Source organism: Hesperophylax consimilis, chromosome 5 (assembly GCF_061612785.1).
Source record: "Hesperophylax consimilis isolate HC1 chromosome 5, BYU_Hcon_1.0, whole genome shotgun sequence".
NCBI lineage: Eukaryota > Metazoa > Arthropoda > Insecta > Trichoptera > Limnephilidae > Hesperophylax > Hesperophylax consimilis.
In genome coordinates, this window is record NC_142840.1 from 35,261,001 (window position 1) to 35,276,945 (window position 15,945).

The window sequence follows — 15,945 nt, forward strand, 5'->3', positions numbered from 1 at the left end:
AACTTTAATTAAACATATTTCACATGATAACTCCTTGTGTAACGCATCTATACCTTAACTATTCATAAATAACTCAAAATAATTGTTTTGGGGCAATTTTTATAAAAACAAGATGAAACCGAGCTGATAAAACATTACTGAATGCCAACAAGGGCCGGGCGGTACCCAGTAGTACTTACGTCTATTAGTGTTTGAATTTTTATATCCCATTGAAAATTACATTTTTGCCCTTTCAAAAATTTCATAAATTTTAAATTCAGTTTTTTATATTTTATACACATTGCTTTCCAACACATAAATTCTCTAAACCATAAAACAACATGTGTAATATATCACTGTGCGCAAATCTCACAAAAATAAATGTTATTGTTTTCGTTAACAACACTAATACGATTTTATAATATTTGAATAAAATATTCATATTTATTCCAGCAAAATAAGATTGTCAAAGGAAATTAGATAAAAAAAAACTATTGCAAAATCGGCCTAAAACGAACAACTGCATATGTTTCTGCCGATATCACACTAATCGTGCATTGCGCATGCGTTCCTAACGACGCAGGAGGTTTGAAACGTGTTAAAGGGGAAAATCTATCTCGGTCACTTTAAATCCTTCCCAAGATAACAATTATTTTTTTTTAATACATTTTAGATATATGAATGGGGAATTTTTACAAATAAGTTTCGGTTCTGTAACATGCTTGTGTGTAATAAAGTGGGGACTCAAACCTTGAAATGACTTAAGTCGGCTCTTGCAAGCTCGTTGAAATGACTTAAGTCGGCTCTTGCAAGCTCGTTGAAATGACTACTTGCTTCCTATGGCCTAAAGGTTAATAAATATTATCTCAGTAAACACTAGATAGATTTGCATACATAACACAAAAACAATAATATTATTTAACAATTAATGATCTTTCCAGAGTGTTTAAAAGGCTAGGCTGTGTAAGTCCTACATCACAGTGTTCCAATCCCTCACAGTAAAAAGTTACTCCTAAGCTCAAAATGGCAACCACCAAGTTCCGAGATGCATCCCCCTACACCAAGAAACAGGTTCCATCCACCGAAGATTACCTTTATGCTGAGTAAGTTGACTTATTAATATTTTGTCTAATATTATTAGGTCCTTTTTAATTTTTAATTTAATCATAACACAATGTTTAAATGACCTCTGCCGCAAATGAATTAAATTAGATTTTTATGTGTTACATATTTCACGTAGAATTAAATATTGTTTTTATTATTATTTACTGAGCAGGCAGCATTCTGTTGATGAGCTCAAGTCTGATTTCACAATAAATTTTAATAGCAATTTAGTTCTTTTAAATTTAAAATAAGTTAATCCTATTTATTTTATGTGAATACTGCACAAGAGTCCCAACTGTTCCTAACTGTCTGGAACCAGTGAGAATGGCTTCCCCGATTGGGGTATGTGTACCTGGCTATTCAGATCTGGTCACCAAACATGACTAAAGCCTTTTCTAGTAAGGTTTCAATTCTGATTGATCGTCTTCCACCAGGGCGAAACGCATCTTCCATTTGTATCCCTTATCTAATTTTAACTTAGGTTTACATATCATTTAACAAATTACAATTAATAATGGTTATAATACGAAATTAATAGATAATAATTGAGGAGCGGGGTAGAAGGGGGGCATAAGTGCTGAAACATAGTTTTTAGTAAAACGGGTTTGAACATTTTTACATAATTTTTTGGTATATTGTACATATTTTTTGTCTACCTGTTTCTATTCGAAAAGCATAAATATTTGTTCTGTTAAGAATATGGTATATATAATATATCATGGGGACATAATTACTCCGTAATATTTTTATTTTATCTTTAACTTGCTGAAGCCCCCACATTTTACTCAATATTTTATATATATTATGTATACAGTGACCTTCCTCTTGTTTTGAAGTTCAAGTGTGCAAAATTTCATCAATATCGGAATAAAACTGTAGATTTGTATGAACATTATAACCGCGCCACCCGCCTAGTGCCCGTTCGCCAACCCGCCACAGACACTAATAATATCGTTATATAAATAGATTTATTAGTGGCTTTTATTTTTTTATTTTTCTTTTGATTTCTTTCCCAAACATAAATATCATCAGGGACCAAATCCAAAAAAAAAAATTACCCTATTATTTAAATTCTCAACCTTTTTTAACTATTTTTTTGATAGACATTCTTTTATAACGTTGGTTATTAGCAAAATCTCTGTGCAAGCTAAAATTATGTTATTTTAATTTTATTCTTGTATTATTTTAGACCAGTTTTTAGTATCCGGAAATTGACCACTTCATCAAAACTTAACACCGAAAACCACATTAATTTCACTAATTATTATGCTCAAAAACCGGCTTTGAGGTTTAGCACACGAAATACGGTATCACTTATATATATAAACGCACACTTCACCACAATTTACACGCGCGCCCAACATTTGTACACAGTTGACACTTGTCACATGAGAACGGGTCGCTTCTATGATTCGTTCTTAAGTTCAACAGCTCGGCTGTGGAACGAACTGCCGGCCTCTGTGTTTCCTCCCTCCTACAACATGGGACTCTTCAAGACCCGTGTTCACTCCTTCCTCTCCACAAAAAGACCCTCCACACAGCATCCCCAAAGATGACATAGGCCCTGAGGGAAATTATTTTCTTCAGGGCCTCCTGTGTGGAGTAAATATAAAAAAAAAAAAAAAAAAAAAAAACATATGCCCTGATGACGGACACTGTAACGCTCTCTGTAATAATGATTTGGTTTGATCTATGAGAAGCTATTGGTTTTGAAACAATCTCTTGATAATTATTAAATATGTTGTGGTGTAGGTTATTTTCATTTAATTAAACCGTCACCAAAAAGGGAATTTACAATTATTGAAGTAAGTAATATACATTTGCACCAGTGGAACATTCCAGAGTGGTAGACACTCTCAAAACTATATTAAAAATCGAAACATTGTTGGATTGTCTTTAACCAAATACCCTAGAATATCAATAATACGTCCAACTCCAGTAAAATATTTGCTGGCAACGCTGGCTGCTAGAGGCGCTATTTGAACATATTATAAAATCCATTAAATTTATGAAAAAATCTAAGCCGCACAACTCGTGCAGCTGGGAGGCGCTAGTGTAGCGTACTGCCATCAGAAAGCATAGGAAATGTCAGGAGTTGGAGGTATTTATTACTACTCTACAGTATATGCTTTAATTGTGTTTAGTAAGAATATTTAAATAGTAAGGTGGTGCTGTCCAATCATCCCCTTCTCTCTCTCCCCTACTGCACACTTATATCAGCCTCAAAACATGTTCTAAATGGGGATGGCATAGTTGCAATGGCCAATATGTAAGGAGCATGTTTGCTAATTTATTTTCCAATTGAAAAAAAAATCTTACTACACTGGTTGTAGATAAAGTTTCGCATTACTAAGGTTAATTGGAAATCGTTTTGGAAGAAAGTTGGCAATATTTTGTACGCTTGTTTTGCAGATATGAAGCCGATGTGAGTCAAGACATGAGCAAGTGCGCCACCGGCAAGCCCATCGGAATAGCTATCTTCGGTCTGGGCCGCGCCGGCTCCATCCACCTGGCCAATGTGGCCCGGAACCCCCGCGTCACTCTCCTCTACATCGTGGATGATATGATCAATAAGTGGGACAAGATCAAGACCTACTGGAACCTCAAGAATGTTACATTCTTGACCTCCAAGGAAGCTGACAAGGTTTTTACTGACCCAAGGTAAATAATTTACACTTCTGACAACAACAGCATAACAAATCCTTAAACGTTTGAGTGCCAATCGTCGATTTTCGTCGATTCGTGTTTTAACGAAGATTGCCGATCGTCGATTTCCGTCGATTGCGTCAGTTGTGTTCTGATTCGCGCGTACGTCTGTACGTAAAATTCTCATTTTTTCGAAATGCCTGGACTTCGGGATCCTCCTCCACGTGATTCTAAACCAATATTCTTTAATAAAACACCGAAAAAATCATCGAAATCCTTGAAAATTCAAAGAATTTATGGGGTTTTAAAAAAATATATAATTTCATAAAAAATAATGTTTTTTTGGTGGCATTTTACAAGCAACTGTATGAATTTTTTTGGCACTCAAACAGTTAATATACCTTATCAGTACACGGTGCCCGCAAACTCGTAGTACATCGTACTCGTAAACAGGTGAAAATATGTCGCATTTGAGTAAATTTTTTTAAGTATCTTTTTTCTTGATTTGAGCTTTCGTTTTCAAGAAAATCGAGTCCAAAGTTGAATTTTTTTTATCAAATTTGAAAAAAATTAGACCCGGCTTCAAAAGTTTTTTTTAACCTTTATCGCAGAAGAAGAAAAGAAAAGAGTTTAAAAAAAAAAGTATCTAAATTAAGGGGTTACATCACCTTGGCGCAATAGGTATAAAATTAATTTTGACACAGCTATGAAATATGTAAAATAATTTTTATTTTAAACATATTCATTATTAGGCTGGACTGTGGATGTGTCTAAAAGTTTCAAAATGAACTGAAAATATTATGTTCTTTAATGTTTGGTTACTTGATTGAATATTTATTACTTCTTAAAAAATTCTCAATTTGACACTTTTAGACATATTTCATGAAAAAAAGCAAAATTTATGATTTTTACTTTTGTAAATCGAAAAGTTGCTGAATAAAGAGATTTTATTTTATTTTTACGATATAATGGCTTTTTTTGCTATTTATAATACTGACATTTCATTTTTGCAATGTGGCTCCACGCTAATAAAGATAGTACATCCTAGTGAGACAGACATCGAAAAACACCCGTAAAAAAACTTTATATTGATAATAAAAAAAAATGTAATTTTTTTAAATAATTGGAAATATTAACAATTGTTTCCAATTGAATTTGTTGTTTACAATACTTGCTGATTGTGTACTTATTTTCTCTGTCAGGCAGAGTCTGAAAAATAAAAATTCTTATTCAGAAAGAAGGTAATAGCTAAGATGTGGCATAGGAAAATTTTTTGAAAAAATCTCTGTACAATTTAAATATAATACATCAATGCTTATCACGCCTTCTGTCTCTGTTACACTTGCCTGGCATTGAATATCTCCATCCCATTTGAATTTGGTAATCGTGGTGAAACACAGTTTTGTATTGACAAATTAAGGCCCGATCGGCCAAATATTTGGATCGTGAAACATGTCCACATGGCATTTCTTGTGTTCTTTATTCTACGACACGAACTGACCAACATAACATAATCTTCACAATCTGTAAAATATGAATCTTAGCATGGGTAATAGAGGTGGGTGAGTTCTGCATTTTTCCGGAGGCATCCGAGGACTGCTTCCTTTTAAAAGAACTCGAGTTCTTGGAGTGGGTCCCGGGTCCGAGTTCTTGGGTGCGGACTGGGTACTGGGCGACTACCGGGACGCACGGGTCCGGCCAAGGACTCGGCACTCGGACTCGGATAGAACCCGCGAAAGAACTCGGACCCGTAGCAGGACAAGGACCCGCACAAGAACTCGGACCCACACGAGAACACGGAGTCAATCCCGTCACCCATCGCACCCGAGTCGCGAGTTGTGCAGTTTACATTTTGGCGAAGTTCAACGAAATCCATTCGTGTCTTGTCGTGTTCCAGCTGATTGGGCTACGGCTAATGCGAGGCCGTAACGGATGTAGTATTAGGTTCCAAGTTCCAGATGATAATTTTAGCACACGCGTAAACAGTAATAAATCAAATGTAGTAACATAAATTTCGGTTGTCGTTGAGAATTTGTCGTTTTCATAATCTCTGTCCATCGATATAGATAAAGGTACTTGGTCGAAGCCTCTATCAAATGAAACTCAGTAAAGGCGAGATGTTTTAAAAACAAAGTCAGGAAGTAGTTAGGTACAGCATTGAACTATTAAAATTTTAACAATTAACAACATGTTTTAATATCTATTTATTCCAGTCCATTTTTTTTAACTTTTACAATACATACACACTTTGTTCAATATATTATTGTAGGATTTGTGTATATTATATACTTGATTTGTATATTTTTCCTTTTGGTTTCACAAATATATACATATATATGTCTCAGGATCATTAAAAATAAACATTTGCCAGAAATTTGCCTTTCGAATGAACACTATTACGACATAGCTAAAAATTTTTAACAAAAGATAGCCATTTTAAATAAACAATTATTGAATAAAATAATCTTGGTACCTAATTTATCGCTTGTCAGAATCTTTCCAATACCAGTTGACAATCAGTTCCAATTTTTAAAATCAAAGCAAATCCCTATTCTAGAGTTCATTGAACCAGAGTTACGGATACACAGACAGACACCACTGAAATTTGTATTTTTAATAACACAAAAAATAAAAATAGTGAACGATAATTAAAATAAAACAATAATTTTTACTTACAGTAGGTACCTAGCGCCTACAAATATGAGGGGCTAAAATAAAAATATAAAACATCAAAGAATTGCGATAAATCATTGAGATTTTACATAAAAACCGTTAAACTAATCGGCAATATCTCAAAATGCCAACGTGTTGATTTTTAAAACAAGATCATGAAACAAAAGAAACATAAGAATTGAACATAAAAATAATAAATCAGTAAGTTTTTTTTTAAATTCTGAATCCGAAAAAAAAAATGTACAAATAGGCATAACAGTCAAAAGAATCATAAATAAACTCAAAATATCTTCGTATTGAATTTTTTAAATCAAGATAAAACATAAAAAAAATGAACATAAAAAAATGTAATATTTTTTTTTTTAAATTGCGAATTGAAAAATTAAATTATACAAATTGTTACAAACAGTTAAAAGAATCAGCAATATCGCAAAATCCCCCCGTATTATTCATAAGATAAAAAAGCATTGAAAAATAAAATCAGTAAGATTTTTTTTCATTCATTCCGAAACGGAAAATAAAATTTTACAATCAGGTATAAACCATAGAGTTATAATACAACACAGTTATAATACAGAGGTATCTTTTTGTAAAACAAGAATAACATTAATAATAATATTAATATTAATATTCCAGGATGTGGGGAGGATAGTGCAATCCCACACGTCCCATATAGTTATACATATATATAGTTATACAAATATTTAGTAAACAATACAACACATTTTAAATATTCAAATGTAAAATATCTTTGTTATTTGTTTTTGGGGTATTATGCCGTGTTGCGCTAACTCCTTCTTTAGATAATAGTTTCATGTTCACGGTATCACAACCTCATACTTAAGCTCACATTTTAACACAACCTCAAATAAGACATCTGCCCTGATGATGGACACTACAATGCTGTCCGAAACGTTGGCTAAAGAAGGAGTTAGCGCAACACGGCATAATACCCCAAAAACAAATAACAAAAATACTTTTGGCCGTGAAAATCTTAAATCATATGTAAAATATCTTGATACCCAATAATATATCCATTATTCGAGTCCGAGATTGGAGTTTAAGAATAAAATTTTCTCAAATTTTTGGGTAGATAGTCTATTCCTCTTCTCGGTGAGGATTTGTCCGGCTTTCGAAAATAAACGTTCGCAGGGGACGGAGGTGAGCCTTCCAAGGTTGTTCCTTCAAAATCCAATGAACTTGTTTTATCTGTTTTCTGTAGTCGTTGTAGTTATTAACAGTGACAACAAAAAATACAATATTTACAATGAAGTGTTATGGATATTATAAATAATAGGCAAGATGCTTTTTAGTGGCTTGTGTTTTTTAGAAGATAAATAAAAACATCCACTGAAGCGCTTTTCGTCAAATTTTTGCAAGTATTGCAATATCTTAGTTTCACCTCTAGGTACATCCTAGAGTACTTAGTGAGTCTAAAAATATTGGAAAAATGGTAAAATCTAGGTGAATTCATTGGCTATAAGCCGCAATAATCATTTCTTATTGTTTCAATACTAATATTTTGAGGAATGCTGTTAATTGTATCGAATGGTAGAATTGATTGCTGAAACAGAATTGATTGATAAAACTATCGACAATACTAGGGTAAGAATCAATTTTTTTTAAAGTGAAAACCCCAGTCACAGCCTAATTTTTATACACCTAATTAAATTAAATATTACTTAACTTATTTTTTTTTACATCACTCAAATAATTTATTGCTATTATTGATTTATTAGTACATGTCAGTCGATATTATTATTTAACTAATTAGCTCATCGGTTTAGAAAAGCAACTCATAACCCCAAATAACTCCAATAAGTACTAGATATTAAACAATAAACAAAACATCCACTTACTGTAAAGCAGGTAAACAGAAGATGTCTTCACCACCAGAACTTACCACTCACTGCAGGACTCGCGAGGCCGGTGGTGGAGGGAGGCATTCGGGTTCGAGACCCCGAGTCCGAGTTTTCTGGGAGTTGTTGATTAGAGGCATTCGGGTCCGAGTCCAAGTCCTTAGAGGCATTCTCGGGTCCGGGTTCTCTGGGAGTCGTTGATTGGAGGCATTCGGGTCCGAGTCCCAGACCGAGTTCTCTGGGAGTGGTTGATTACGAAAAGGAGTGGGAGTAGGACCCGCTTCCCGCAAAGGACTCGGGCTCAAGGACTCAATCCGGCTGAACCTACACATCGCTAATGGGTAAAGCACCTGGTGAGGTTTGCATCGTTATTAAATAATATGAGGGATTAATAAATAATGATTGCCCGCTTAAGGACATTTTGTCTTTGCCACACTGATTGCCCACATTAGTGATTCCATAAAAAATAGTTATTGAAAATGCCTAAAGAAGTAAATATTTATCTTTTTTGTTTTATTATCTATAATAATAAGTAAAACATAAGGATAGTATAAGAAACACTTAATAAATTGTAAAAACTGCGACATGCTTCACAAAATCTGTCACTTTTCAACAATGTGGCTATTTTTGCAAATATGTCTGTATCTGCAAATACGGCTGTTTCTGCAAATACAGCTATTTGTCAATTCACATTGAACAAATAGAGATATGTTAAGATTTCATTGAAATGTTTGCAAAAGTTAGTGAGAAAAGGACCATCAAAGTGAAAGTGGGCAATCATAGTCTAGTTAAACTTTTTTTTTTTTTTTTTAATTTTTAAAAAGAAAGACAAACATTCCTAGGTTACGAATAACCCAACAATGTTTGAAAATCTCCTACTACCACCACAGAAAGCCGAAAATGTTGCTTGTGTTGTGATGGAGGACTTAGCCAGCCGAGGAATCGAACACGCGACGCTCGGGTGAGACCCAAGCGCTATGCCCACTCAACCACTGACCGGTCTCTATTTAACCTATTCTATTGTAACAAAAAAAATATATTGTTCTAATTTATTTTCACCTTTAGGATTGATGCAGTAATTGTGGCCTCTCCAACATTCACCCATGAGGGCATTGTGACCAAAGCTTTAAACAACAAGAAAGCTGTATTCTGCGAGAAGCCGATTGCGGAGAATGCCGAAGCTTCGGCCCGCTGCTACCAGCTGGCCAACAAGGTGGGGAAGCCCCTGTTCTCCGCCTTCAACCGCAGGTTCGACCCCTCCTACTCTGCACTCAGGGACAGGGTCCGCAGGGGAGAAGTCGGACATGTTCAGGTCATCAAGGTGTGTGCCAGAGATTCGCCCATTCCAACAATTGACTACTTGTCTCACTCAGGTGACTTCGTACAACCAGTTTAACTATTATGGATGTGAATTAATATTATAATGAAAACGGCGCTGTATAAATTAGCCAGATAAAAAATAAAATTTAAAAAAAACTCCGCTTAAGTTACAGTAAGCCAATGCCAATTAACTAAAAAACAGTTTTCACTTTCATGTTACCTATTTGTTTGCCACAATGAGGTCATATTTTCTAATCTTAATTTTTAAGCGACCAGACATCGCCGTGTATAATCTAGACAGGGCGTATTGAACCTTAAAATCAACACTGAAACCGTATTGGTTTAAAAAAATGTTATTAAAAAATAAAGTACCTACATTGTCTTGCAGTTGAAAGATTGAAAGAAGTGTCGCTTTTTACCTTTTATTGCTCTGCAAGTAGCAAATTAGTCTTTCTGCAAGTTCTGAATCATGCAACAAATTACTACAGTACTTCTGTCACAAAATGAACGATCTTCGATTGTCTCATGTACATTTTTTTGAAACTTGTACATCAAGTTTGCATTGAAATGGGTTGTATAATGAAATTACTCTTAGGTGGTGTTATCTTTAGATTGAAATTTGATGTGAGAGGGCTATTCTATTTTGATTATATATCAATGGAACCAGAGCATGAAAACTGCTTGTGCAGGATCCTTATAAGTGTGTTTTACTGTTTATTAAGGCGATGCCATACGTAGTAAGGATAATTATGTGTTTTTGGTTTGAAAATTTGGTCGCCTAGAAATGTTTCAGATGCTTTAATTAAATACTGCGAGTAGAATACATCTTGGCCTTTGAAATAATCGCGTATTTTTTAGATAAGTCTTTTTATAAGCCCAGAAAAAAATAATGTATAAGGCCTATGAAAACTGCTTTAAAGTTTAAAATCGCCTACTTACGAAACCATTTTCGGTTATGATTTTATTGTATAATGTGGCAAATTAAGTTATTTATAAAATGATCCAAAAAAAATTAAATATTTATGCCTGAACATCCACAAAATAAAATAAAAGGCACTTTTTGGCCATGTTTTTTTCTTGCATAAATCAAAACAGGCGGATGGTGTTAAGCGGGAATTTAAACCTTATCGCCATCTACGTAAGGGTTATTGATAGCAGCTCAATTTAAAATATTACACGACGTAGTGCATCGCCTTAAAGTTATAATTATTTTCAGGTGGTATTTTCCATGACTGCATTGTTCACGACATCGACATGGCCACATGGGTGGTGGGAGAGCTGCCCATCATGGTGCAAGCTACGGCCGTGGCCCACATACCGGAAATCAAGGCAATCAACGACTTTGACTCCGTGGCTTCAATCCTCACCTTCCCCAGCGGCACCATCGCCATGCTGGACAACAGCCGCTGCTCCAACTACGGCTATGACCAGCGGATGGAGGTGTTTGGACAGAGGGGGATGATAAGATCTGACAATGAAAGGCCTCTGCATTGCAACGAGATCCAGCTGGGACAGACAGGATGTACCGTGGCCCCTATTTGGTACTCGTTCGCATCCAGATTCAAGAGGGCTTACACGCTGGAGATGGAACACTTCCTGAATGTTTGTGAAGGTAAGCTGTTGTCCACAATAAATAGTGTCTGGAAACGAGTGTGACAAACGGGAAACAGGGGAATTTAAATCAAATTTGTAGTCGATTTTGTGATGCAACTTTTTTTGATTTGAGCTTTTGTCTTGAATAAATCGAGTTTTAATCAAGTTAAAATTTTTGACAAAATTGAAAAAAAAACAGTTGCTAGGGGGTTAGTATCAGCTGTTTAATTAGAGTTTTATTTAAGCTTAGACAAAAGTGTTTTTAACCTTTAGTTGCCGAAAAAATTGGAAAAAAGTTAGATTATAAAAAAAAAGTTTTTATAATGTAGATTAACCACTTGTATTCTCGCTTTTAAAACTAGATTCCGGACACCGTGCATAATATGTCTGATTTTTTTTAATAAACGCAAGATGATTATATGCTTCTGGTCATAAAGCAATTCCTGCGAATGTAATTTTTTGTTATACAACTTACATGTCTTTTGAAACCTTCAAGGTTGATGATGTCAATAGCCGAGAGATGTTATTTAGTAGCACCATACCTCATGTTATGCTATTCCACTCCATGAGGAATACACAGTAGATCATGGTGCCGCCCCTTGTAGTACAATAGTTGTTAGGTACAATCAACTCGCATCATTTCAGGATGTATCGAACGTCATGAGCATCATCAATATAAAATGTACATCAATTATAAAAAATACAACAAAATGCCATCATATTTACCACTGTCGAAAACTATGTAAAACTTTCCATAAAACTAATGTTGATAAACCTGCCTTACATAAAGGTAACTCATGTTTAAAAACCTGCCCTGCCGTTTAACGGTAAATTTTATCGCTCGGACCTAGAAAGCAGTTGTCTCGCTTCAACTCAAGCAACCATCTTACTCTGGCTAGGCAGCCGCTGATTGGCTAAGCACAAAACCTGCTTGAGCGGCTCACGTGTATCCAAAAGATTTGTAAAAAATACAAATTTGCAAGCCTTTCCTGTAATAATAGGAAACAATGTTAACTAAATAATTATATACAAAGATACTTATATGTTAATTAAATAAGCTCGAATAGAAATAAAATATGTTACACGTAAGATAATTATGTAATCAGCGAAACTCTGAAAAGGTTACAGAGATTTGACCACTTATCTTGTAGAATATGTCTTATTATAACTAAATAAACAATATTGCGACGATGTGGTTTTGGCAGGGCGACACAGGCAGATAAGGTCTAATATTATAAAATATTCCTATATTTCTGAGATAAACAGATTTAATCCTACAAACGTGGCGAGCTTCATAGCAAGAAAAAAGCAAGCTCGTTACGGGAATTTCATAATACAATCAAGGGTCGGAGGCGCGGTCCTATAGAATCTTATAAAGGCGCCGCAAAAACCGGTCCCTGCCCATTCCGCCATAAGCCCTGGACCGAGCAACATCTACCGCTGTCCGCTCTGCCTGACCCGCTTCGCTACCTGAGAGCAACACGCTGTGTTTGATTTCAACCCGGTTCCCCCCCCCGCTCCACTTCCGCTGTCTACTGCAACTGCCTGCTGCTGAGCTCGCTGCTCACCGACAAGCCAACGACGCCCCGACGTCGCGGCGCCTCTGCCTCGGGCTTCACTGAGCCTTCCCAACAGCCAGCCTCGGAGAGAGGATCTGCCATTGCCTACTGAATCAGCCAGCGCCCCGCAGAGCCGTTACCGACTGAGCCTGGAGGGATACAAGAAGTTGCACCCGCAATAAAAACCAACCGCTTTTATAAAAGCGTTCTTTTCAATATGCAAATTACAAATGTCGAATATATCGTCTTTCTCAAGACGCATTCATTTATGCATTCATTCATCCAGGGAATATCGACTCTTGTATAAGAGTCGATATTCCCTGGATCGAGGGGACTGAACGTTGCCGACTGAGCCAGCCCGCCTGCCAGCCCGCCTGCCAGCCAGTCCCGGAGAGCCTTTCCTCCAGCGTGCGGTCCTGCTCACTGGCCCCGATGTCACAGAGCCGTTACTGACTGACCTTGGACGAATACAAGGAGTTTTATCCGCAATAAAAACAACCGCCTTTATAAAGGCGTTCTTTTCAAAAGCAAATTACAAATTTCGAATATATCGTCTTTCTCAAGACGCATTTATTGAGGCAAACATATTACAAGAGTCGATATTCCCTGCATTTTTATGATATTTTAAATAACTCTGTAATGGTTCAAATGAAATACCTCAAGTGCTTTATTTGAATCGTTACACAGGACAAAGGTAAATGTGTGCCGGTGCTTATAATTTTACAGTTTTTTCTTGTGCAGGCAAACACGTCCCGTACATCAGGAGGTATAGACTTCTTCTTCTTTCGTATGGTAGGGGGGGTCAGAGGGGAACATCTAGGTCTACGAGCCATTCTAGGGCCTCAGGCGTCTTCATGTGAACCTCATAAATCCCGCCGGGGAATGAATGCAGCGGGCATTCGTTGACCACATGTTCAGTGGTCTGCACCGCACCACATTCACACATCGCCGATTCTTTGAGGCCCCATCTGTGCATCATATGGGCACAGGGGCTATAGGAGCACCTTAACCTATTGATGGCGTACCAGATTTTGCGCGGCAATGAGAACCCAGGCTGTCTCTCGGTGGGGTCCTGTATGAGGTGGGCATTTTCCACGTTGGCCGTTTGCCACTCAAGTTTCCATCTATCTTCTGGGGTGAGAGGTAATTGGAGGAGCCTCTCTCCTTCCACCCAGAAGGGCTTTCGGGACTTCAATCGGCATGCCGGGTGGGAGACGACAAGGAGGTATAGACTGTTCAGTTATAATTTTACTTTCTGTTACCGCAAGGGCCCCACTCGTCAACTGAAGACTTTGGTAGATCCTCAGAATTAAAATTTTCATGAAATCTTCGCTATTAATTTATTAAGTAATTAATTAATAATTAATTTATTTATTAATTAATTAATTAATTTATTCTATTAATTAACCTATTAATTTTATGCCATACAATTGGATTTATCTCTTACTAAATTGTATTTATGTTTTGATAATCCTCAGGCAAGGTCCAACCCATGGTTAAGGGTCACCAGACCCTGGCCGTGAGCAAGATCGCCACGGCCATGGAGCAAAGTGCTCGCACCGGCCAGACCGTCAGGATCCCCTGGACCGCTGAGGAGACGGCTCGCGAATACTCGTAGACTCGTCCACCAAACAACCCTGTTGCATTATACGATACAAGTTAAAAATGATGATGAACTATACCTTTTATTACTGTCAATAATATGTTATTTTAATACCTCTGTATTGCTTTCCATTATTGAATAAAGAATTATTATATTAATATTATGGAATTACTTTTCTGTGGCAGAGCGATAAGCTTCTTGACTCCAGATACTGAGGTTGCGGGTTCGAAACCTGGCAGGTAAATAAAAATTTATTTCAAATTTTAAAGAGTCATACATACTTGTATTTTCACCTCATTCCAGAGTGGTACATAGATTCTCTCACTATTACCCTGTGTTTAGTGAACAGATCTGGATAGCCAGGTACCTACATCCAACCTTATTCATCTCCTTCTCCTACCCTCGCCCTTCAGCCTCGCAACATCTCCGATTGCGGATGACATAGTTCCTGACCAGTATGAAGCAGTTGGGACTCGGAGCAAAACCTAGATCACAAATAAGTTCATAATCGAACAATAAAAAGGTATTTCTCAAAAAATTGTATCGAGTAGATACCGAATTATACACAGTAGGTAACTATTTCATTTTGGACATATTTTCCTACAACCAATAATCGCCTTGTGTCACACCCCTCATGTTTTACCATTCCTTCAGGCCTCTATCTGGTATTTGCTACTCTGCAGATATTTTTAAAAGTTTCCAATAATTTGTAATTGGATACAGAAACTTTTAAAAACTTGAGAAAAGAATCCACTCGAAAATCAGTATCGAATTCAAAATCATCGTCATAACAACATTGTTATTCTTCATTCATCTAATGAGGTAAGTAGGTACCTAACAAAACCATCTTCATAACAACATTGTTATTCTTCATTCATCTAATGAGGTAAGTAGGTACCTAACAAAACCATCTTCATAACAACATTGTTATTCTTCATTCATCTAATGAGGTAAGTAGGTACCTAACAAAACCATCTTCATAACAACATTGTTATTCTTCATTCATCTAATGAGGTAAGTAGGTACCTAACAAAACCATCTTCATAACAACATTGTTATTCTTCATTCATCTAATGAGGTAAGTAGGTACCTAACAAAACCATCTTCATAACAACATTGTTATTCTTCATTCATCTAATGAGGTAAGTAGGTACCTAACAAAACCATCTTCATAACAACATTGTTATTCTTCATTCATCTAATGAGGTAAGTAGGTACCTAACAAAACCATCTTCATAACAACATTGTTATTCTTCATTCATCTAATGAGGTAAGTAGGTACCTAACAAAACCATCTTCATAACAACATTGTTATTCTTCATTCATCTAATGAGGTAAGTAGGTACCTAACAAAACCATCTTCATAACAACATTGTTATTCTTCATTCATCTAATGAGGTAAGTAGGTACCTAACAAAACCATCTTCATAACAACATTGTTATTCTTCATTCATCTAATGAGGTAAGTAGGTACCTAACAAAACCATCTTCATAACAACATTGTTATTCTTCATTCATCTAATGAGGTAAGTAGGTACCTAACAAAACCATCACCATAACAACATTGTTATTCTTCATTCATCTAATGAGGTAAGTAGGTACCTACCAA

At 36.1% G+C, this 15,945-nt stretch overlaps 1 protein-coding gene across 1 annotated transcript; it reads left to right on the forward strand.

Annotated features, from left to right (window-relative positions):
- Positions 1 to 944: 944 nt before the first annotated feature.
- LOC149423834 (uncharacterized) lies at positions 945 to 14,351 on the forward strand. The gene is made up of 5 exons (XM_089632143.1): positions 945 to 1,082; positions 3,496 to 3,744; positions 9,327 to 9,634; positions 10,798 to 11,193; positions 14,212 to 14,351. The coding sequence occupies exons 1-5, from the start codon at positions 1,003 to 1,005 to the stop codon at positions 14,349 to 14,351; spliced, it is 1,173 nt and encodes a 390-aa protein (XP_089488269.1). The 5' UTR covers positions 945 to 1,002.
- The last annotated feature ends 1,594 nt before the right edge of the window (positions 14,352 to 15,945 follow it).

Bases quoted from the DNA above. Each gene is read 5' to 3' on its own strand.
- LOC149423834 (XM_089632143.1), top strand. From the start codon at position 1,003: ATGGCAACCACCAAGTTCCGAGATGCATCCCCCTACACCAAGAAACAG. The intron at 1,083-3,495 runs GTAAGTTGACTT...CTTGTTTTGCAG, and splicing joins GAAGATTACCTTTATGCTGA to ATATGAAGCCGATGTGAGTC. The intron at 3,745-9,326 runs GTAAATAATTTA...TTTCACCTTTAG, and splicing joins AAGGTTTTTACTGACCCAAG to GATTGATGCAGTAATTGTGG.